This window comes from Thamnophis sirtalis, unplaced genomic scaffold (genome assembly GCF_051295495.1).
Source record: "Thamnophis sirtalis isolate CommonGarterSnake01/CBP01778 unplaced genomic scaffold, rThaSir2_p1.2 scaffold_7, whole genome shotgun sequence".
NCBI classification, from domain to species: Eukaryota; Metazoa; Chordata; class Lepidosauria; order Squamata; family Natricidae; genus Thamnophis; species Thamnophis sirtalis.
Genome location: NW_028261387.1, coordinates 7,091,093 through 7,114,148, shown reverse-complemented (window position 1 = coordinate 7,114,148; position 23,056 = coordinate 7,091,093). Strand labels below are relative to the sequence as shown.

The following is a 23,056-nucleotide window of genomic DNA, read 5'->3' as shown; positions in this document are numbered from 1 at the left end:
TTATCCTTTCCCCATAGAAATAATTTGGTATGGCTTATAGCCATAATATCCATTATCTTAAATCAGGACACACATATGGACATTTCTGCTTTCCTTCATCTGCTGCACATTTTCTATTTTTTCAAACTGTAAAGAACAGCCAGACGTACATTAAGTGAGGCTGGGACAGTATTTGATATTGTAGAATTGATATATTCTTGGAATAAGCTACAAATATATCACAGAGAGTGAAAGTTAAGAGTATCATCTTCAATTTTAAAAAAAATGCTAGTCATCTAAGCAAGTTTTCTTTTCTTTTTAAAAGTGTTTTTGGATCAGTAAACAGGTTTCAGACTTGAAGCAAAGATTAAGAATAAAAATATAGTTTTTGACAAGCAAAGTCTTTTCCTTAATTCTGCTAACCTTTCTTTAATTTTTGAAGGAGAAAGCCATATTCAACTACGGCTGGAGTAGGTAATACACTAAATATATTGCCTACTCCTATCACTATCTGGCTTACTGCAGCTTTTCCGATTTTAGCCCATCTCAAAAAAGTCATAGTTACCCTTCAGTGGAGGATCAGGGATCTAAATCTCCAAACTGATAGAACTCAATCTCCTGGTTTCGAGGCCACTCCCTCCCTTCCTGGTAACTCCATCCCTAGGAATCATATCATGAAACAAATCTTAGCAGGGGCTTTCTATAATAATTCAATTTTTCAGATGAGTTGGTCCTTGGTGAGAACATTGGTGTATATATTTTAGGTGTTCATTTTTGCTGCACTATTACAAATGGGTTATTAAAGTAGTTATGAGTTCCTTTGGCCATGATGAAAGAAATGTCCTTCTGGGCTCGGCTCCAAGTGGGGAAAAAGACACTGGAGACATGGAGGCTGCTTGGAAAGATGGGTTTATTGGTGGACAGGACCACATGGCTTGAGCCCTGAACAGAAAAGGTGATCACATGCTTCAATGTTGGTGGAGAAGAAGAGAAGGGCTGAGGGAGGGGCTTTCTAGGCTTTTTATAACCTGTTCAGTCCCACCTCTCTGTTTCCTGTTCCTGTGTAAGAAATGTATTCTGATTGGTTGTCAGACTCCCATGGGGCCATGCAGGGGCAACTCTCTAGGCTGTGTTTTTAATCCAGGTTTGGTTGAGTTCTCAGATGCCATGTGGTCAGTTGGGGCCAATATTATCATGCTTTCCTGTAGCTGAAGTGGAGAAGTCTTTATTATGTAAAGTGGACTAGCTTGGCCTTCTTAATGGCCCATTGACAAAGTGGGGATGGGCAGGCAGCTATTCTGTCTTTTAAAACATGTTTCTTTCTTTTCACATCCAGAGAAATAGTCTGCCTTTTCAATATTTCCTAGGATATTTCATTTTTCTGGGAGAGGGATGGGTGATAACTTCCTACATCCCTTTGATTACATCATCACATCTCTGCAATTCCCCTTTAAGTTTACACCACTGGGATGAAAATGATCTAGAAATAATGTCTCCTGGCCCACAGAAATGTTTTCCATCTTGCTTTAATATACGTAGGAAACGGTATTAACATGTTCACCAAATAACTTTTATGTTCCTTCATTTTTAAATGACATACTAATATTAAATAACACATAGTTGGTATATCATTAGAATGAGATGTTATCCTCCCACCTTGGGCTCTTGTTAATATATTCACTCCATTTTTACTGCAGTTCTCTGGGAGGCAGCCAAGATTTTGTTAACCATTATTGGAGACCCATAGACAGTGAGAAATAAAAGCCTGAAGCAGCAAATTCCAGGCTTCAGAATGCATTCTTTGTAACAAATTCACACAAAAGGGGGATTACATAATCCAAGTATCGGAAATATTTCAGTTTTAATTTCATGCAGGCTGTTATGTAATTGATCCCGTTCTTGCAGCTGTGTTTATTATATTAAATGATTATTTTTATTATTATTATAGAACCCCAAACTGCAATATCGTATTAATCTGGTGGAGAATAAACCCTGCTGGACTCAACGGTAATTACTTTCGAGTAGAAAGTGAGTATATGAAGGAATTACAATCTTGGATCTTTCTGTTCCAGTTTTATAAATGATATAGCAGAGGGCTAATGATTAGATAATCAGGCCGTGGTTTTGGCTTTGGATTAATCGGTATATACCCTGCGAGACATGTGTTTTTGAGGTTTATTTTGTTTTTGTTTTTGAAAAGTATTAGTATTTAGTATTAGTATTTAATAAATTTATAGGCTGCCCAATCCCGAAGGACTCCGGGCGGCTTACAGGAAATACATTTAAAAAAATAAAAAAAATTTAAAAACAGAGAAAACAGATTAAAAACCACATCATACACTCAATCTAGTCGGGGCTGGACCTCCTCCAGTCATGTTGGCTCAGAAACTCTGGCATTTGAAGCACGCAAGTCTTAAAGCTGTCAAGTTACAAGACCCTCGCACCCCTAACCCTTTAGGGAAAAAAAACCCAGGCAGGGGTGTTGAAACTTGACAGCTTTAAGACTTGTGGACTTCAACTCCCAGAATTCCTCCTCTCGCTCTTCATCTTGATGATGTGCAGACGGGCGGGGGGGGGGAGGGAGCTGGAAACAGCCTTGTAGATTTGTCGAAGCTCTTCTATAGAAGAGCTTAGAACTGGCACAGAGGTGGGTTCCTACCAGTTCGCACCTATTCGGTAGAACCGGTTCGTCAAATCTACCGAACCGGTTAGAAGAGGTTCCACCAGTGGACCCGGAAAGCAGGCCACACCTACAGAAGAGGCTCCAACATTTTTTGAAACCCACCACTGGTCCTTGGATAGGATTATTCTACACTATCATGCTCATATTTATAAAACTCAGTGCCTCTGTGAAAGGTAAGGATGACTACTGCGTTTGTGGTGCAATCAGAACATTGTGTGTGTTGAAGTTGTTTTAACGCAAACCAAAGATGCCTTTTAAAAAACAAGTTTACATCATATTCTTATGCATGCCGGTGCTGTGTGTGAGGTAATTTAAGGTGGTTCTGACAAGTGTCGTCGGCATCTTCATATCCAGTCACATGGGTGGCAGCCACTCCCATCCGGTCACATGGGTGGCAAGCCACTCCCACAAAGGAGGCCACACCCACAGAGTAGGTTCGAACAATTTTTGAAACCCACCACTGAACTGGCAGGACCCCGCCCCTGTTGAAAAGTCACTAAGTGAAGTGTAAGCCGAGTATACTCCAGTGTTTCTCAACCTTGGCGACTTTAAGTCCTGTGGACTTCAACTTCCAGAATTCCCTGTTGAAAAGTCACTAAGTGAAGTGTAAGCCGAGTATACCAGTGTTTCTCAACCTTGGCGACTTTAAGTCCTGTGGACTTCAACTCCCAGAATTCCCTGTTGAAAAGTCACTAAGTGAAGTGTAAGCCGAGTATACCAGTGTTTCTCAACCTTGGCGGCTTTAAGTCCTGTGGACTTCAACTCCCAGAATCCCCCAGCCAGCATAGCTGGCTGGGGGATTCTGGGAGTTGAAGTCCACAGGACTTAAAGTCGCCAAGGTTGAGAAACACTGGAGTATACTACCTGTGTGTACAAATACGAGCTTGGGTGGGTGGTGGGGGGAAGAGGGAGGTAAGAAACGCCTCCGGCAACCGGCAGGGGGCGCTACTCAACGCTCTTTCCCCGCCTCCCGGGAAAGCGGCGAGGAGGACCCGTTGCAAAACCCGTCGCAGCAACCACGGCGCATGCTCGGGAGGTTCAGGCATGCGCCGACGGGCGAGGCATCGTCGGGGGCTGCGCTTTCTCTCGGGAGGAGCTAAGCAGCCTGGCCGCTGGGCGCTCGAGGCTCTTCCCGGCAACGCGCCTTCTCCGCTGCCCGGAGCGCCGCTGTTGCTGCTGCTGCCGCCGCCTCCGCTCCTTTGACCCGCTCGGCCACCGGCCCCCTTTTGTCCGCAAGCCATGTGATTGCGGGTTGACCGGGCGCTTTTCTCTGCTTAGTCATCCCGCTCCGAGGAAGCGGCTCGCGGGCGCTTATCTACCTCCCCCGACCGAGCGAGCCCGGTGGAGCAGCGGCTCTTCCCCCGTCGAAAGAGAGGCAGAAGGGCTCCTTCCCGGCATGGGCACCGAGAGCGGCCGGGCGGCCGTCCTGCTGAGACAAGCGCGCACCCTCAACCTGCAAACCGGCAACCTGCTCAACTGGGGCCGCTTGCGGAAGAAATGCCCGGCCAGCCCCAGCGAGGAGGTGAGCGGGAAGGAGAAATCGGGATCGGGGGGAGTCGTGTGGATGTGGGGGCCGGGGAGGAAGAGGCGCCCCGTGATGCTTTTTTTCCCCGATGGGCGAAGGTGGAGTCCGGGTTGCACGGAATCACATTCCGCCTGTATTTTGGGTTTTCCCCCCATGAGCTTCGGGTGAATGTGGATGGATCTACGGCAGAAATCAAACCTCGTGTTGTGACCGACTTCACTGTTGTCAATAATAATAATAATACTCATAATAACACTAATAATACTAATAATAATCATAATACTAATAAAAGTAATAATAATCATAACACTTATAATAATACTCATAATATTAATACTAATAATCATCATACTAGTAATAGTAATAATCATAATCAACACTAATCATAATAATAAGCATCATAACACTAATAATAATATTCATAATAGTACTCATAATACTCATAATATTAATACTACTAATAATAGTAATAATCATCATAATCATAGTAATCAAAATCATAATAGTAATAATAGTAATCAGCATAACACTAATAATAATCATAATCAATCAATAGCAATAGCAATAGCAGTAGACTTATATACCGCTTCATAGGCCTTTCAGGCCTCTCTAAGCGGTTTACAGAGAGTCAGCATATTGCCCCCAACAATCTGGGTCCTCATTTTACCCACCTCGGAAGGATGGAAGGCTGAGTCAACCCTGAGCCGGTGAGATTTGAACCGCTGACCAGCTGATCTAGCAGTAGCCTGCAGTGCTGCATTTAACCACTGCGCCACCTTGGCTCTAATAATAATTAGAGCAATTATCATAATAATACTAAAATAATAGTAGTAATAATAATAGTAATCATAATACTAATAATAATACTAATAATAGTACTACTAATACTCATAATAATCATAATACTAATACTAATAATAGTAATAATCATCATAACACTAATAATCATAACACTAATAATAATACTCATAATAATATTAATACTAATCATCATCATCATCATCATACTAGTACTACTAATAATGATAGTAATAATCATAATCAACACTAATAATCATAATAATAAGCATCATAACACTAATAATAATACTCATAATAATATTAATACTACTAATAATACTACTAATAATAGTAATAAATCATAAGCATAGTAATAAAATCATAATAGTAATATTAATCATCATCATAACACTAATAATAATCATCATCATATTACTAAAAATAATAGTAATAGTAATCATCATAATACTAATAATAATACTAATAATAGTACTACTAATAATAATCATACTAATACTAATAATAGTAATAATCATCATAATAACACTAATAATAATCATCATAACACTAATAATAATACTAATAATACTAATTACTAATAATACTAATAATAATACTATAATAATAATAATAAATGGGTGGTTTGGAGTCCCCAGAATTATAGCAATGGTTACCGTACTTTGATTTACTTAAATTGGAAGCACTGAAACAAATAGAACAGTTGAGATAAGTTTGAAGCTCAACCGATCTTCATCTCCAGCTAACTTTAAATTAATTAAATTAATTTAAATGAGCTAAACTCAGTTTCCAAAGGTTTGTTCCTCTCGCTAACTGCAAAACCAGCTAACCGAGTCTCTTTAAGCCTGAATCTAGCGAGCCATCTATATAAAACGCTGCTTTGTAATATACAGTATTTTTGCTGGCCCTTCCCTATCAAAAGAACTCTGGACTTAACTATGACACAAAATGTTTGGTGGGGACAGTCAGGTAGAGTTCAAAGGTAAGAAACAAGCTGAAAAATGGCTGTAAGGGCTAAAACGCTTAAAAAGCTGGGATATGAATGATTTTTTTAAAAAATCCATCATTCAAATGATGAATAAGATATATACCGTATACAGATTATATTTATATTTATGTTGTCTTGGTTGTGTAATAGATGTATACAAACTTTCCAAAGATCTGATTGTGGTATCTGTCAGAATAATTCAAGGCCAAAACCTTGAATGGATTGAAATTAAAACTCTCGGATACCACAAAGATTAACATTTATAAATGGCATAAATATTCGAAGAAGAGAGTCCAGGTTCATAAAGTGTTCTACTAAATTACAGGAATGTGGGAGTGTGTACTTGTCTGTACATAGACATGAGTGTGGACATAAACAGTGCCATAAAAAAAATATAAAAATAGTAGGGAATATAGTAAGGAGTACAGTAGTACTAAACTTCTTAGCAGTATATATTCATTGTATGGTTGTAAAACTGATTGCATGGGGTGTAATTAAAATAGTTTATCCCCTGTTCAGGTCACAAGAGATAAAAATTGAACCTCTTGTTAAAACATAGTGGGGGTATTCCATATTGCAGCCTCCACTTGAAGCTCTTTTGCTGCTCCTGCTAGTGACAAATGTTCTCAGATATTTGAGGTGATAAATAAATATTTAAATGTTGCTGTACTATTGTTAAAAGAAATACAGAGGCTTGGCTTTTGGCACTGCTGCAGGATACACGGGGACGGAGAGTTGTAGCATGTTAATAGTAGTTGCTTACCGGAGGGATCGCTTCAGAAGTGCAACCAGCCCATTGTTCTTGAGATATAAATTTTTGCTGCATGAGGAAACGCATAACTTATTCTCATTGGGAGAACATAGTTCCAATTCCTTTGTTTCCTCTTTCTGGCTTGTCCTATCGTAGGTTATATCTCATACTGTACACATGCGTAACATACCTTCTACAAGAGGTGTGTAGGGTAGTTTTTTTTTAACTTTAAGAAATACTTGTTATAACCTGATGAATCTTAATTGTGGTGGTCTTAGAGTTTGATTGAGTTTGTGATAAATGGAAAAATTTCTATTATTAGGCGGTGCTTTTGTACACCGGCAAAATAGAATCCACAGTCAACAATGTTCCATAACTTTGAGGTTAAAGTTCTAGTAAAACTTGAGCGGTGCTTCCTGCCCATGAAACAAGACTTAGAAAGGTGCCTTCAAGGTATTTCTGGTAAAGGGAAAACGCCTTCAGGAAGAGAAGGTAAAAGAGTATTTTCGTCCAGCCACAGAAATAGTGGCGTGTTATGGAACATGGAAGGGCCAAATTGTTGGTTTGGAATTTTATATTTCAAGCCAGGAATGCGAACAGACTAAAATTTGATCAACAATTATAATGAAAGTTTAAAAAAAAAATCTGCCTTAATCTGGGGCTCTATAAACATTGCCAAAGATAATTCCTAGTATCATGGTCCATTGTATAATAATAATAATGATGATAATAAGGATGAGGATGAAACACAGTTCTCTGCCTTTCTTTTAAGACCCGGCTTAGATTGTTATACTCAAAATAAAACCTGCAAAGATATTTTTTTCTGGTTTATTTTTTCATTTTAAAATGTTCTAATATACCTCTAGCTTAATATAAAATGAGTGCAGATTTGTTGCAGCTTGTATCTGCTTCACCCTTGTTCTAATTGCACAATGGAATCCTGATATAATTAAAGCAGGAAATCACATTCTACCCCTAGGTCATATGTGGAAGTATGACCTACTATGAGATGTTAACATTTGAGACACTTTGTGGTGTTTTTTTTTAATTACCTAAATATGGCATGTTTTAGTTAAGAACAAAAACCGCAAACAAAATTGGGTCAAAGTTACTTGATCAAATATGTTCAAGTATCTTATATTTACTGCAAACTTCCTTTGGTCCAGTGTTTAAAACTCATTCATTAAAAGTTTAGCTTACTAATCAAGAAGATTTTGAAATTCTTATTTTATAATATCATAAAGGTTTGTGAACCCTTTTGCATTTTCAATATTTCTGCGTAAATATGACCTTAAATGCAGTCTGCTTTCCATGCAAATCCTAAAACTAGTTAAAGAGAATTCAATTAAACGTCTTAAAAACCATTGCACTTGTTCATTTATTTATTTATTTAGGAAAAATGATCCAGTGATATATTACCCACATGGCGAATTTTCAGTAACTTTTGGCCAGCAATAACTGCAACTAAACATTTATGATAAATTTTAATCACTCCTGCACATTGGCTAGGAGAAATTTTAGCCTATTCCTCTTTGTAGAACAGCATGAACTCAGAGGTTTTAGAAGAGTTCCTTAGGTGAAGTTCTTTCCTTCTTTTACATATAGGATTAAGCTCAGGACTTTGATTTGGCCTTTCCAAAATATTGATTTCCTTCTGCTTTAATCTATCTTTGGTCTTATGACTTGTATGTTTTGGAATTTGTTAATACAATTCCGAATTCCTAGTTCTGTTAGTGATATAGCAAGTCAAGAGGCAGCAAAACCATGATATTGCCATTATACCATGTTTCAAAGATTGGTTCTTAGGCTGGAATGTAATATTTACCTTTTGACAAACCTTAACATTTTACCTTCAAGGCAAAAAAAAAGTTCTATCTTAGCCTTATCTGTCCACAGAACATTTTTCTCAATAGCCTTCTGGCCTATTCCTATAATCTTTTGCCAACTGTGGACAGGCAGTAGGGTTCTTTTTGGGGTTCCACCACAAAACAGCGTTCAACTAAAGGGCGCTCGACGAAACCGCGTAGCTGACGTCATCACAGCGTGACAACAGCGCGGAGAAAAAAGCACGCTGTAAACGCTAAACCTAAAATTAACCCCTAAACCTAAACCTAACCCCCCTAAACCTAATCCTAAACCTAACCCTTAACCTAACGCTAAACCTAAACCTAATCCTAATCCTAACCCTAAACCTAAACCTAACCCTTACCTTAACTTGAATCGGCTTGCTTTCAAAGCGCTATTTAAAGCGCCCTTCTTTCTCCACGCTCGCTGTTGTCGCCCTGTTGATGACGTCAGCGTCGCGGTTTAATCGGGCGCGCTTTAGTCGAGCGCGGTTTTGTCGTGCCACGCTTTTTGGAGGGCAGTAGCTTTCTGCTTACAGCCATGTCATACACACCATTATTGTTCATTGGCTGTGTCGCTAATGCAAGAGAGGTCTTTCATTTCTTAGACAATATCTTTGAGACTTGCCAGTATTCTAATCTTGGCCTGCATATGCAGTCTTAGGATATGTTTCTTTTTTGGGTGTGTTCTTTCAGTTCATGAAAGCTAGTAATGAATGCTAGCTGCTTTGTCCAACTCTTCAAAAGCTGAGCGTAATCCTGGAATTGTTTTAACACGTTGAAGCTTCTCAGTAGATAACTGCGTGGATGGAAGATTCTCCCAAATTCAATATTTAGGAAAAAAAATCACTAGTCCAAACTGGAAGTATTTTCAACAGATAGGAGAACTATCCATGACCACATTGAATTCTGTGGGTATTAATGCACATTATAAAGCCCTTCATGGTATTGGACCTGGGTACTTGAGAGACCGCCTGCTGCCAATCACCTCCAATAGACTGATCAGATCCCACAGATTAGGCCTCCTCCAAATTCCATCCGCCGGCCAATGCTGACTGGCGACTACCCGGAGGAGAGCCTTCTCTGTGGCTGCTCCGACCCTCTGGAACGAGCTCCCCGTGGAGATTCGAACCCTCACCACCCTCCAGGCCTTCCGCAAAGCCCTTAAAACCTGGCTATTCCGGCAGGCCTGGGGCTAAAGAGCTTTTGCCCCCCCCCCCTCGAATGGTATGGTTGTTGTGTGCTTTTAAATTGTGTATTGTTCTGTTCGTCTTTTTTATCCCTTATCTGTACCCCCTTCCCTGACTTGGATTGTGAGCCGCCCTGAGTCCCCTTCGGGGAAAAGGGCAGCATATAAATGCAATAAATTCAATTAATATTTAGAGACTTTATAAGCCAGTGCAGAATGGTTCGATTGGAGCCACATTGTGAAGTGGTCAGCCTCGTAAGGTTGATAAACAAACAGATAAATGCCATGCATTAGAGCCAGTTAAAACAAGGGAGGACACATGAGATATAACTCAAAAGTCCAGAGGTATTATTTATTTATTTTTAATGTAGTTGAATCTTGGTAGGAACCGACAATCAAAGAGACACTTAGGTGAGATAGGTGGTATAGAAATGTGGGGAATAAATACAATAAAAACAAAGAGGAACAGCCTCCAACCTACCTGTGGCTTCAAGTACTATTTATTCGTTTCCTATTAAAGGAACCTACTGAACCCAAAGTGCCATCATTAAATAATAGACAAATGTGCTGCCTAAAATGAGTTCTTCTTATTGTCAATTTACCAATTTGAAGCTTAGGATTTTTATTTATTTATTTATCTATCTTATCAAATAATTTAGCTGCATCATTGGGAACTCTGGGCAGCAAGCGAGAATTAATAAGCACAAGAAATAAAAACAAAAAATTGCAATGTTTAAAAAAAAAACTTATTAAAAAGTGAAAATACAACCCATAGGAAAGAGATGATAAAACACCTCAACAACATGGAGCCATCCGAGTAGGTCCCTAGCAGAGATGGTATTCTACCAGTTTGGACCGGTTCACCCCAACTGGTAGCGGAAATCACGGGTAGCCCCGCCCACCCACCCTGGCTCTGCGGCATCCCATTTAGGCCCTTTTTTAAGGCATGGAAGTCTGTGTGCATGCACGGGGGTGGCACATGCGAGCGTGCTCACCTTTGTGAACCAGTAGGGAAGGGAAGGGAAAACCAGAATACCACCCCTGGTCCCTAATTTGTGACACACACACACACACAAACCCTGGACTGACAACATAGTGAAGACTTAAGGGCTTTGGGGAATACAATAGCAATAGCAGTTAGACTTATATACCGCTTCCTAGGGCTTTCAGCCCTCTCTAAGCGGTTTACAGAGTCAGCATATCGCCCCCAACAACAATCCGGATCCTCATTTTACCCAACTCGGAAGGATGGAAGGCTGAGTCAACCTTGAGCCGGTGAGATTTGAACAGCCGAACTGCAGAACTGCAGTCAGCTGAAGTAGCCTGCAGTGCTGCATTTAACCACTGCGCCACCTCGGCTCCTATAAAAGAGCTATTCTCATTTTGGAGGGAAGAATATCCCATAGGGCGGGGCACCACAGCAGAAAAGGCAGGCCTCCTGGGACCCATTAAGTGAAGGTCCCTGGCCAACGGTACCTGCATTATACCTTTATTGCCAGATCTAGTGGAGCAGGCTGGCATAACCAGGGAGCCCTGTTGCATGTCATGAAGAGTTTTAAAGGTTAAACCCAGCACTTTGAATCGAAGCAAACTGGCATCCAGTGCAGATGCAGATTGGATGTATTTATGAAACCCATGAACTGTTCTTTGACAACAATTAGTAGCAAGGAGCCGAGGTGGCGCAGTGGTTAGGGTGCAGTACTGCAGGCCACTTCAGCTGACTGTTATCTGCAGTTCAGCGGTTCTAATCTCACCGGCTCAAGGTTGATTCAGCCTTCCATCCTTCGTAAAATGAGGACCCAGACTGGGGGCGATATGCTGACTCTGTAAACCGCTTAGAGAGGGCTGAAAGTCCTATGAAGCGGTATATAAGTCTAACTGCTATTGCTAAGATAAGTGATAGGCCTTCCCCTCTTTTAAAAAGAGACATCACAATTCATTTTGGCCTGTGTCTGTCAGCTGAGAATAAATAGCTTTAGCTATTAGAAATAAACTTAAACTTGTCTTCAGATACGCCGCAGTTTGGGGGGCATCTAGAAAAATAAGCCAACTACCATGATTGACTAATGAGGTTAAGATATTATGTTCTTAAGAATGAATGCATACTTAATAGGTAAGTTCTGACATACATTGTGGTTAATCATGATTTTACACAATGAAGTTTCTGCTTCTACAGTTTCTCCAGTATTATAGTGAAGAAGAGATCAAATAATTCCAGTTCCCTAGTTGTTTGTCCTTTGATAAACTCCTCAATTTGATGGAGACTTTAGAAATGTAAGTAGAGTGGTAATAGATCAGGCTGATGGCCAATTTGGTTCACCGACAAATGCGCGCTCGACAAAAGCGCGCCTACGAAACCGCGGCGAGAAAACCGCGAGGTCGAAATCGCGCCGACAAAAGCGCACCTTCAACAAACAACTAATAACAACCTAATAACCCTAAACCTAACCCTGAACCTAACCCTAACCCTTACCTTAACTTAAATCGCGCTTTTGTGGGTGCGGTTTTGTCGGTGCGTTGTTGTGGGCGCGTTTATGATGTCGCGGTTTTCTCACCGCGGTTTTGTCGTGTGCGCATTTGTTGGGTCACGGGCCAATTTAGTCTAGTTACACATCCATAACTAACCAGATATGTCCAGGAAGTTCACAAGGATGGGCTTAACGTTGATGAACACTTCTTGGGGATAACAATGGAAGAGTATTCTAGAAAGCAGCATGCTACCTTTGATTCGGAACGTAGTTCCCCAAATGGACAGTTTATCTGCTCCCTTTTTCTAAAGTTTTCAGTCAAGTTCAGCCTCTTATAATTTCATAGATGTATTCATGCCATTTTCTTGACAACATTACCTAAGTGAAATGCCCTTTCTTTTGCCAAGAGCGGATTCCTTTGTTAAGCCCAGAGCCCTGGTATCCCCAAGTGATTACCCATTCAAATAGTAAGCAAGTACCATACCTGTTTTATGATTACTCACTTTGCTAAGTGCTGCCCCCATTTGGCACTAAAGAGAATATATCCAATTTATTAATAAAACCTAGGAATACCAGTTTAGAAATGTACCATCTCCTGCTTGCTCTTGTTGGTTATGCTATGTAAGTTATGATATCCATAATTCATACGCCTAAATGGTTCACCGACAAATGCGCGCTCAACAAAAGCGCGCCAACAAAAGCACGGCGAGAAAGCCGCGAGGTCGAAATCGCGCCGAAGAATACGTGCAGAAGTGCGCCGACAAATGCGCGCCAACGAAAGCGCGCCATCAAAAAACAACGAAAACAACGTAATAACCCTAACCCTTACCTTAACTTAAATCACGCTTTTGCGGGCGCGGTTTTGTCGGCGTGTTGTGGCCGCGTTTATGACGTTGTGGTTTTCTCACCGCGGTTTTGTCAGCGCGCTATTGTCATGCACGCATTTGTCAGGTCACGCGCCTAAATATATGGGCAGAAGGAATATATGAATACTGGAAAGTTATTTTTACACTGTTTTTTGTTTAATTTATTTCTTACATTGGATAACAGAAACCAAATGTTAATATCGGAATGTTATTTACAGCTGCGGGATTGCATTCAGAAAACTTTAAATGAATGGAATTCAAAAATCGGCCCGGATCTGATGCAGGTAAGTGATCCTTTCATATTTCTTTAATCATTACCACCAGCCTTTATTATAAATATTAACCAGTACAAAGAAATTACAAAACAAATAAAGATCTTTAGGCCAGACAGATAAGATTAAATTAAATAAAAAGGTAACTGAAAAGAATATTAGGAACAGAAAAAGTTAAAACAAACAAGTCAAAATAATATAAAAATGAAACCTAAAAATTAACATAAGAGCTAATAAATAAAACAGCTAAATCAATTGAAAAAGATTTAGGGGTTGCTGACTTCTACAAATATGCTTCTTACAAATTCAGCAGAAATATTGCTACTAAAATAAGAACAAAATAAATTACAAAATAATTATTATTTAAATAAATAACATTTCACTCACTGGAAATAGAATAATTTGCTTTTTATTTTAAAAAAACCCAGCTGTGGTGTAACATTCATCAGTTTTGAATTGTTACTACTAGTAGTCAAGATTTACACGATAAAATGTAAATAGAAAGTACCTCATTAAGGAACATGCATGAAAGTATGTCTGTCTTCACCTATCAGCAGTGGGCAACCTGAAGTAAGGTTTGAGGTTTGAGGTTTATTGGGATTTATATGCCGCCCTTTTCCCTGAGGGGACTCAGGGCGGCTTACAACCACAGGGGAGGGGGGTGCAAGGTCAAAAACAAAACAATATGTGCACAAAGAAAAAATAATAAAACACAACTTTCATTCAGCAATCAAACACTCGGGTGGGTAATTGGAAACCTATCCCCAGGCCTGCTGGGAGAGCCAGATCTTGAGGGCTGCGCGGAAGGTCTGGATAGTGGTGAGGGTACGGATCTCCATGGGGAGCTCGTTCCACAGGGTCGGGGCAGCAACAGAAAAGGCTCTCCTCCGTGTGGTCGCCAGTCGACATTGACTGGCAGATGGAATTCGGAGGAGGCCCAGTCTGTGCGATCTGATTGGTCGATTTAGGGAGGTAATCGGCAGAAGGCGGTCTCTCAAGTACCCAGATCCACTACCATGGAGTGCTTTAAAGATGGTCATCAGTATCCTGAAGCGCACCCGGAGACCAACAGGTAGCCAGTGCAGCTCGCGGAGGACAGGTGTAACGTGGGCGAACCGCGGTGCGCCCACTATCACTCGCGCGGCTGCATTTTGGACTAGCTGTAGTCGCCGGATGCACTTCAGGGGCAATCCCATGTAGAGCCCATTGCAGTATTCCAGTCTAGAGATCACAAGGGCTCGAGTGACTGTTGTGAGAGCCCCCGGTCTAGGTAGGGCCGCAACTGGCGGACCAGGCGAACCTGGGCAAATGCCCCCCTGGTCACAGCTGACAGCTGGTGATCAAAAGTCAGCTGTGGGTCCAGGAGGACTCCTAAGTTGCGGACCCTATCTGAGGGGTATAAAATTTGACCCCCCAGCCTAAGCGTTGGTGTATTAGCCAAATTATTGGGGGGGAAACACAACAGCCACTCGGTCTTATCCGGGTTGAGTACCAGTTTGTTAGCACTCATCCAGTTCTTAACGGCCTCCAAACCCTGGTTCATCACGTCCACCGCTTCATTGAGTTGGCACGGGGCGGACAGATACAATTGCGTATCGTCCGCATATTGATGGTATTTTATCCCGTGCCTCCGAATGATCTCGCCCAGCGGTTTCATGTATATGTTAAATAGTAGGGGGGATAGGACCGAGCCCTGAGGTACCCCACATGTTAGGGGCCTCAGGGACGATCTCTGCCCCCCGACCAACACCGACTGCGACCTGTCCGAGAGGTAGGAGGAGAACCACCGCAGAACAGTGCCTCCCACTCCCACCTCCCGCAGTCGTCGCAGAAGGATACCATGGTCGATGGTATCGAAAGCCGCTGAGAGGTCAAGGAGAACCAGGATGGACGCATAGCCTCCATCTCTGGCCCTCCAGAGATCATCGGTCAATGCGACCAAAGCGGTTTCTGTGCTGTAACCAGGTCTGAAGCCGGACTGGAAGGGGTCAAGATAGCTAGCTTCCTCCAAGGCCCGTTGAAGCTGAAAGGCCACCACCTTCTCAACAACCTTCCCGATAAAGGGAAGGTTGGAGACAGGACGAAAGTTGTTTAAGATGGCTGGATCTAACGATGGTTTCTTCAGGAGGGGTCTCACCACCGCCGTTTTAAGTACGGCGGGGAAGTGCCCCTCCCGAAGGGAGGCGGTGACAACCGCCTGGATCCAGCCATGTGTCACCTCCCTGCTGTTAGCCACCAGCCAGGAGGGACACGGGTCCAAAATACAAGTGGAAGCACTTACAGCTCGAATGGCCTTGTCCACATCCCCAGAGGCAACTTCCTGGAACTCAACCCAGAGCTGATGTAACAAGTGATCCTCCTGTGACTCAGCTGGACCTACTGCGGTGGAGTCCAAGTCCGATCGAAACCGAGCTACTTTGTCCGCCAAGTAAAAATAAAAGAAGAAATATCAAGTGTTTGCTCCTAGTTGTTTCAAAATTGTTTCAGTGTCTATTGTATGTTTTTGCATCTATTTTTGAATCATTGAAGATACAATAAGAACATCAAGTCTGTGTGGAGCAGGAATTGGCAGTGTTTCACATTTGAAACACTATTATGCACTCTGGATATTTTTCTCCTTGTATCAGTGGTGGGTTTCAAATATTGTTCGAACCTACTCTGTGGGTGTGGCCTCCTTTGTGGGAGTGGCTTGCCGCCCATGTGACCGGATGGGAGTGGCTTGCCGCCCATGTGACCGGATATGAAGATGCCGACGACACTTGTCGGAACCACCTTAAATTACCTTACACACAGCACTGGCCTGCATAAGAATAGGATGTAAACTTGTTTTTTAAAAGGCATCTTTGGTTTGCGTTAAAACAACTTCAACGCGCGCAATGTTCTGATTGCACCACAAACGCAGTAGTCATCCTCACCTTTCACAGAGGCACTGAGTTTTATAAATATGAGCATGATAGTGTAGAATAATCATATCCAAGGACCAGTGGTGGGTTTCAAAAAATTTTGGAACCTCTTCTGTAGGTGTGGCCTGCTTTCCGGGTCCACTGGTGGAACCTCTTCTAACCGGTTCGGTAGATTTGACGAACCGGTTCTACCGAATAGGTGCGAACTGGTAGGAACCCACCTCTGCCTTGTATCTAAAGAGGCCAAAGGTTAAATCTGAATAGATTCTGGTAGTTTTACAGATTATACTAAAGAAGCTGCAAAATTATCAAAATCTGATGAGATTTGGTAACTTTGGAAAATTAAAATTTCTAGCTAATGGGGAAGTTACAGATTATTTGCAGCATCCATATGTACACGTGAGGTAAGGATGACTACTGCGTTTGACAATCTGTTGGTATCCCACCCTGTCCTCATTTTAAAAAAGCAAACTTGTGAATGGATTTTAGGGTCTTCAAGGCCTCTTTGTGTTCATTAAAAAAACCCCAGCAACACAGATCTGTAGAAAGTACAGAATTATTGGAAAGAGAAATTGCTGCCTATTTACAGTACGGTACGTCTGTCTTGGATCTGTAAATGAGATGCATATCAAGATACAATGTGTTGCTTTTCCTGACTAATCATGCCAGTTTCACATAAAAGCATAATCAAATTGGGGGTGAGCCCCTCTGGATCAGGGGGATAACCTTAGACCAAGGGGAGTCATAATTTCTATCTTGGATATCCCCTTGGTTTTATAAAAACTGAACACAGAGTGAAAATATATTTTAAAGTGTCATTGTGCTTTTTGCAGCTGACAGTGTATTAGAAATGCTTAGCTGCCTCAAGACGAAAGCTGCTCATGTTTATTTATTTCAGGATACAAATAATATTCAAATATTTATTTCAGGAAATTCCAGACATTATTGACTGTACTCTCCCACAAGCAGTAGAAAAGATTAATTCTGAAGAAAGAGAAGAATTGAAAGTTTCAGGTAAAAATCAGTTTTGTGCTCAATGTTGCAGAAATGTGAATAATCTTTACTTGCTTTACTTAACTCGCGTTACTCCTTGGTTACAGAGCATCAAAATGTGGGATTGAAATGGACATTCATATAGTGAATTGGAGTTCTATTTAATATAGTTATGTCTAATAATGTCCCTACAAACTAGTGGCATTTCTATACAACATTAAATCAAAAGTTAGCCTGTGCAAGTCATCACAACTGAATATTATTCAGCCACCCAGAATGTGAGGGAAATGGGCATATCAAAATGTGATAAAATAAATAAATGATTGATTTTGATAGGTCCTATTACTAGGCTGAAAATAATATAAAAATAGGGGGGAAAATAACAGACAATATGCAAAGGAAATTCAAATTAGGGATAGGCGTAGAATGGGGGACTTCCGGATGGGAACAATAAATGGAAAAAGCATCTTGGAATTGTAATAAATCAAAAGCTGAAAAACCTGAAACAACAGCCAGAAAGACAAATACAATTCTAGACTGTGGCAACAGAAATATAATAATTTTGAACTATGAGAAGTAGTAGTTCTGAGCCCCACATTTTCAGAAGAATTTGGAGAAACTGGAACAGATACAAAGAAGGTTAGAAAAAATATCTAATGGTAAGTGCAGTGGAACCAAATATATTTGGATGTGGTTGGATTCAAAACATTTTTATCTACCTTTCACTGAAGATATCAGGAACACTTTTCTTCTTTTACAAAAACTGTAATATGCCACTGAAAATATATCTCTCAATACAGTGGTGGGTTTCAAAAATTGTTTGAACCTACTCTGTGGGTGTGGCCTCCTTTGTAGGAGTGGCTTGCCGCCCATGTGACCAGATGGGAGTGGCTTGCCGCCCATGTGACCGGATACGAAGATGCCGACGACACTTGTCAGAACCACCTTAAATTACTTCACACACAGCACTGGCATGCATAAGAATATGATGTAAACTTGTTTTTTAAAAGGCATCTTTGGTTTGCGTTAAAACAACTTCAACACACGCAATGTTCTGATTGCACCACAAACGCAGCAGTCATCCTTACCTTTCACAGAGGCACTGAGTTTTATAAATACGAGCATGATAGTGTAGAATAATCATATCCAAGGACCAGTGGTGGGTTTCAAAAAAAATTTGGAACCTCTTCTGTCGGTGTGGCCTGCTTTCCGGGTCCACTGGTGGAACCTCTTCTAACCGGTTCGGTAGATTTGACGAACCTGGTTCTACCGAATAGGTGCGAACTGGTAGGAACCCACCTCTGAATACAATACATCCTTGAGCTTTTATATTTAGGTAGAAAAAAACACGATCTTGCATTTTGATTGGCGTCCTTGTTAACGATCACCTTTTCATTTTCAGCAAAACTCTTTGTCACAAGATCAAACTCCTCCTCAATCAGAGAAGCAGTGAATATGAGTAAGTTCAAAATCTAAATTCGAGGGACAGCCCAGTTTATGCTTCGTATGTTTTCAAAAATGCTTTTATAACTAAAACAGGTGACAGATTTATCTCAAGTTGTTTTTTTAAAAAAGGCTTTCATGTCCTTGCTGTCCTTGAACTACAGCTAACAAAAAAGCAAACATTGTTCCTTTTATTCTAGACAAGTAAATTCAAGCTCGTGTTACTAAAAGAAACAGTGGCTTTGTAAACTCAAGTGCTCTTATGGTAACTTGCAAAGCAAATTAGAAGTCTCCTGTGTCCCTTGACAATAATTAGGCTTTTATTTTTTCTTATAACACGCTAAAATTGTTTGGGGCTACTGAGAAAGAAAGCATGGATATAGAAAGGAGAGAAGTATATATATAAGGGAAGGTATGGGTGACATGTTAACTTTTCAGTTAGCTTTGAAAGTAACTTTTTTTTAACAGCTGAATTTCAAAGCCTATTTATAAAATATAGAGGGTTTCCCCCCCCCCCATACTTCAGAATATTTCTCTCCTCATTGTAGAGATACTTCATTGCAAGTTAAAATGATTTTGCTGGATATTTACAATTCTGAAGATCTGGAGATTCACAGGCCTTATGGTAGCATCTGCAATCTACATCATTTTACCGTGTATTTTATGACGTACCTCTTACAGCTGTCAAAATGCTGTATATGTATGAATGCTGAAGGAACATGCAAATATTATTGATTTGTGAGTGGATTACATTTGAAGAGCTCCAGGTCATACCATACTGAATGTGATATAAAATAAATGTAACAGACTGAATACATGAATTGCAGATAAGTTGTTTCTGCTTTTTAAAAGTATATATAAAATTGTTCCTTGTTTAATTTTTTTGTTTTGTTTTGTTTATTTTTAGCATGTTCAGCCCTTGGTGTTGACCAGTTAGATTCTGTGATCATTTCTCCCCCTGCAACTGAAGATGGAATTAATTTTTCTTTAGAATATTTACAACCTTACTGGACAGAGCTTGAAAATTTAGTCCAGAACAAAAAGATTGTTGCCATAGGGACTTCTGATCTAGATAAAACATTGCTAGAACAGCTGTTCAGGTGGGCACAGGTAAGAAACAAGCTGCTCGTTGTGAATTCAACTCCTATTAAAGCACAAACTTTTTATCACCTATTGAATGTTTCATTTATTTTAGGTGAAACCGAGTAGTAACCAAGTGAATCTTGCTTCCTGTTGTGTCATGCCACCAGATCTGACTTTATTCGCAAAAGAATTTGACATTCAGCTGTTAACTCATAACGACCCAAAAGGTAATGTCATCTTAAGAATCTGAGGATTGCCTTGTTAGAATAAACAAGAACAATTCTGTTAATGATAAAAAAAGACTTTAAAGACTTTCTAAAGCCCTCTGTCTGTGGGTTGATAGGTTGAAAACAAGGCCTGGAAAACCTTTGAAAAATTTGAGTGGGATGGTGGCAAAATATCAATCCACTAAATGAAATATATTACATGAGATGACACCTACGAGACCGTCTCCTGCCACATACCTCCCTTAGACCAATAAAATCACACAGGATGGGCCTTCTCCGGGTGCCTTCAGCAGGACAATGCCGGCTGGCGGCGCCTAGGAGTAGGGCCTTCTCTGTTGCCGCTCCGGCCATATGGAATGAGCTGCCCCCAGAGATCCAGGCCCTCCCCACTCATGGCCTTTCACAAAGCCATTAAAACCTGGCTTTTCCGGCAGGCCTTCTGATTAAGTGTTTGTTGTATTCCTTTTTAACTATTGTTTTTAAGTTCCTTTAATTTCTTTTTATTTCTGTAAGCCACCCGGAGTCCTCCGGGATTGGGCGGCATAGAAATCAAATAAATTCAATTCAATATTTTTTGATCAATAGAGAAGAGGATTTTAGTATTGAAAAGGCCCCAGCATTGCCTCCGGTGATCTGGTTATTTTCAATTACAGAATTCCAACCTTAGAAGTCTCAGATGAGGCTGTAGCCTCTTGAAAATATCAGCTCTGTATTACCAAGAATTCTGCCCTAATTTGGGGGGGCGGGGGAAATGATATTAATTTTAAACACTTAAAATATAGATAGTCCTTGACAATAGAGGCCAACATTTCTGCTGCTAAGTGAAACAGCTAAGTGAGCTTTGTCCCATTTTTATGACCTTTTTTGCCGCAGTTATTAAGTGATTCACCGAAGTCGTTAATAACATAGTTGATGAGCGAATCTGACTTCCCCATTAACTTTGCTTATCAAAAGTTCGCAAAAGGTGATCGCTTAACCATCATTAATGAGCTAGTTGCCAAGCATCTGAATTTTAATCGTGGGGACGCTGCAGCATTCGTAAGTGTGAAAGTCACTTTTTCAGTGCCATTGTAACTTCTGAGGATCGCTAAACTAAAGGTTGTGAGTCAAGGACTACCCAATGTGTTATGAAGTGTGTTTGGGAATGCACATTTGTTTTTATCAAATAATACTGGTAGCACATATACTAAAATACTATTCTTATCGTCTGTTCAACTCTTAGAACTGCTTTGTGAAACAGGTTTCCAGGAAGCTCTTCAGGAAAGCCTCCCAGATTGCCGGGGGCACGAATGGACTCCCCTCTGGCTTCTGCGGTATTCGGTCATCGTTAAAAGCAGAGGGATTATCAAATCCAAGGGCTACATCTTGCAAGCTAAAAGGATCCCATCATCTTAACGCCGATCTTGAAAACTGGATACTTTGGAGAGACCCTATCTCTACTTTATATTGAACCTAGGCAGTTGTGGTTTTTTTAATTGACAAAGTTATAAAACCCAGATTGCATATGGGATGGTACTCTTGAGCCCATTCTTTCAATTTCATTTACTTTCACATACTTTATGGTGATCTGTGTTGAGAACAGTTGGCTCGCCTATATGATATTGTTTTTCATTAAGATTTACTAATCTAGGGATCTTGTATGTAATCTTTAGAATATTTTAATGACTAATATAAATTCAAAATCTAGCTAGCTATATTTTGATTGAAGTATTTTTATTTGTAAGGCATAATAATTGACTTGGTATAGTTTATGGCCGCTGGGCTGATAGAAAACTAAGTAAACCACATTTTGGTGGAATAAGGTGACTTCACAAGTGGTAAAAATATGTGAAATATTTAATAGAGTCATTAATTTATATTCAGTTCACTACGCCTCAAACATCTTACCAGAGTTTGACTAGCCATGCACAATTTTTGTTACGTTTGTTGTATTTTTCTCTTGGCATATGTTCAGAAGATTTTTTTTTTAACTCAGAATTATATGGCTCCAGTGAAGAGTAGAATTAACTTTTTGAAAATTGGTTTTGCTGAAGTTAAAACATACTTAATATTTTGAAAAAGATAAAAAGTTGTATATATAAATTTCAGCATTGCACTGAGTATAGCTTCTCAGACATTTTTAGGAATTTTTTAAAAACGACCAGAGGTGAAGATAAGTTACTTTTAAGTTTGTGGGTTCTTCAAAAGAAATTGATTCAATACTCTTAAGCACTTAATTTAATTAGAAAACTGCTGCAGTTAAATGAATATTTTTATTCAGATTATCTCTAAAGAGGTTTGCTTATTGAGATTTCAGTAGTTTAACAATGTACATTTTTGCCATTTTAATGGATATTTCTGTGTTATTAATGCACATATGAAAGTTATGTAAGAGATGCAAACTTTATCTGGATTTTAAGCTATTAATTTATAAATGAAAATGTTATAGGTAACTTTACTAAAGGTTTTATTATGCTTTTCATACCATATTCATATACTTGGATCCATTCCGACATGGAAACCTCTTATACTTTATATTAAAATAATTTTGCATTAGATGATTTATTAGGTGATGGTGTTTGGATTCCACAATATATTAAGCATGAAAAAGTATTCTTAATTCAAATTTCAGTCTTTACCAGGAACTAGGTTCTATTGAGCTCATTGAGGTGTTAGTGAATTTTAATGCAATGAGGCCATGTTTCAGGTTAGTTGGGAAGAGTCCTTAAAAACTTGAGTACATCACTGAAATAAAATTTATCTGACAACATTCTGGAGTAAATTTTGATGTGCTGCTTGAAATTATACACACAAACACACATACATACAGATAAAAAAAAGTTACTGAATATACAAAAGAACTATTGTTTTTGCAAAATTTGGGTTGGAATATAAAGTGCATTGAACAGTAGGAAGCAGCTGTTTTCTGTAGTTTTGTCAGATGTTAAATTTCTGTAATGAATGAATGTTTTAATAGTTTGCGGTTATTATGGATTAAAAGAAATCTTGATCCAAAAAATGCAGATAACTATTTGAATCTTAATGAGTTTGGGGAGATAGTTGGG

The 23,056-nt window shown here is 39.9% G+C and overlaps 1 protein-coding gene across 2 annotated transcripts; it reads left to right on the top strand.

Annotated features, from left to right (window-relative positions):
• Positions 1 to 3,871: 3,871 nt before the first annotated feature.
• Positions 3,872 to 22,761, top strand: GCLM (glutamate-cysteine ligase modifier subunit). Of its 2 annotated transcripts, XM_087719270.1 has the most exons (7): positions 3,875 to 4,184; positions 13,310 to 13,375; positions 17,196 to 17,280; positions 18,662 to 18,718; positions 19,610 to 19,812; positions 19,898 to 20,012; positions 21,235 to 22,761. In XM_087719270.1, the coding sequence occupies exons 1-7, from the start codon at positions 4,059 to 4,061 to the stop codon at positions 21,405 to 21,407; spliced, it is 825 nt and encodes a 274-aa protein (XP_087575396.1). In that variant the 5' UTR covers positions 3,875 to 4,058; the 3' UTR covers positions 21,408 to 22,761. The 2 variants fall into 2 exon arrangements, with proteins under 2 accessions (XP_087575397.1, XP_087575396.1); XM_087719271.1 differs by lacking the exon at positions 18,662 to 18,718 and having other exon boundaries at positions 3,872 to 4,184.
• Positions 22,762 to 23,056: the final 295 nt, after the last annotated feature.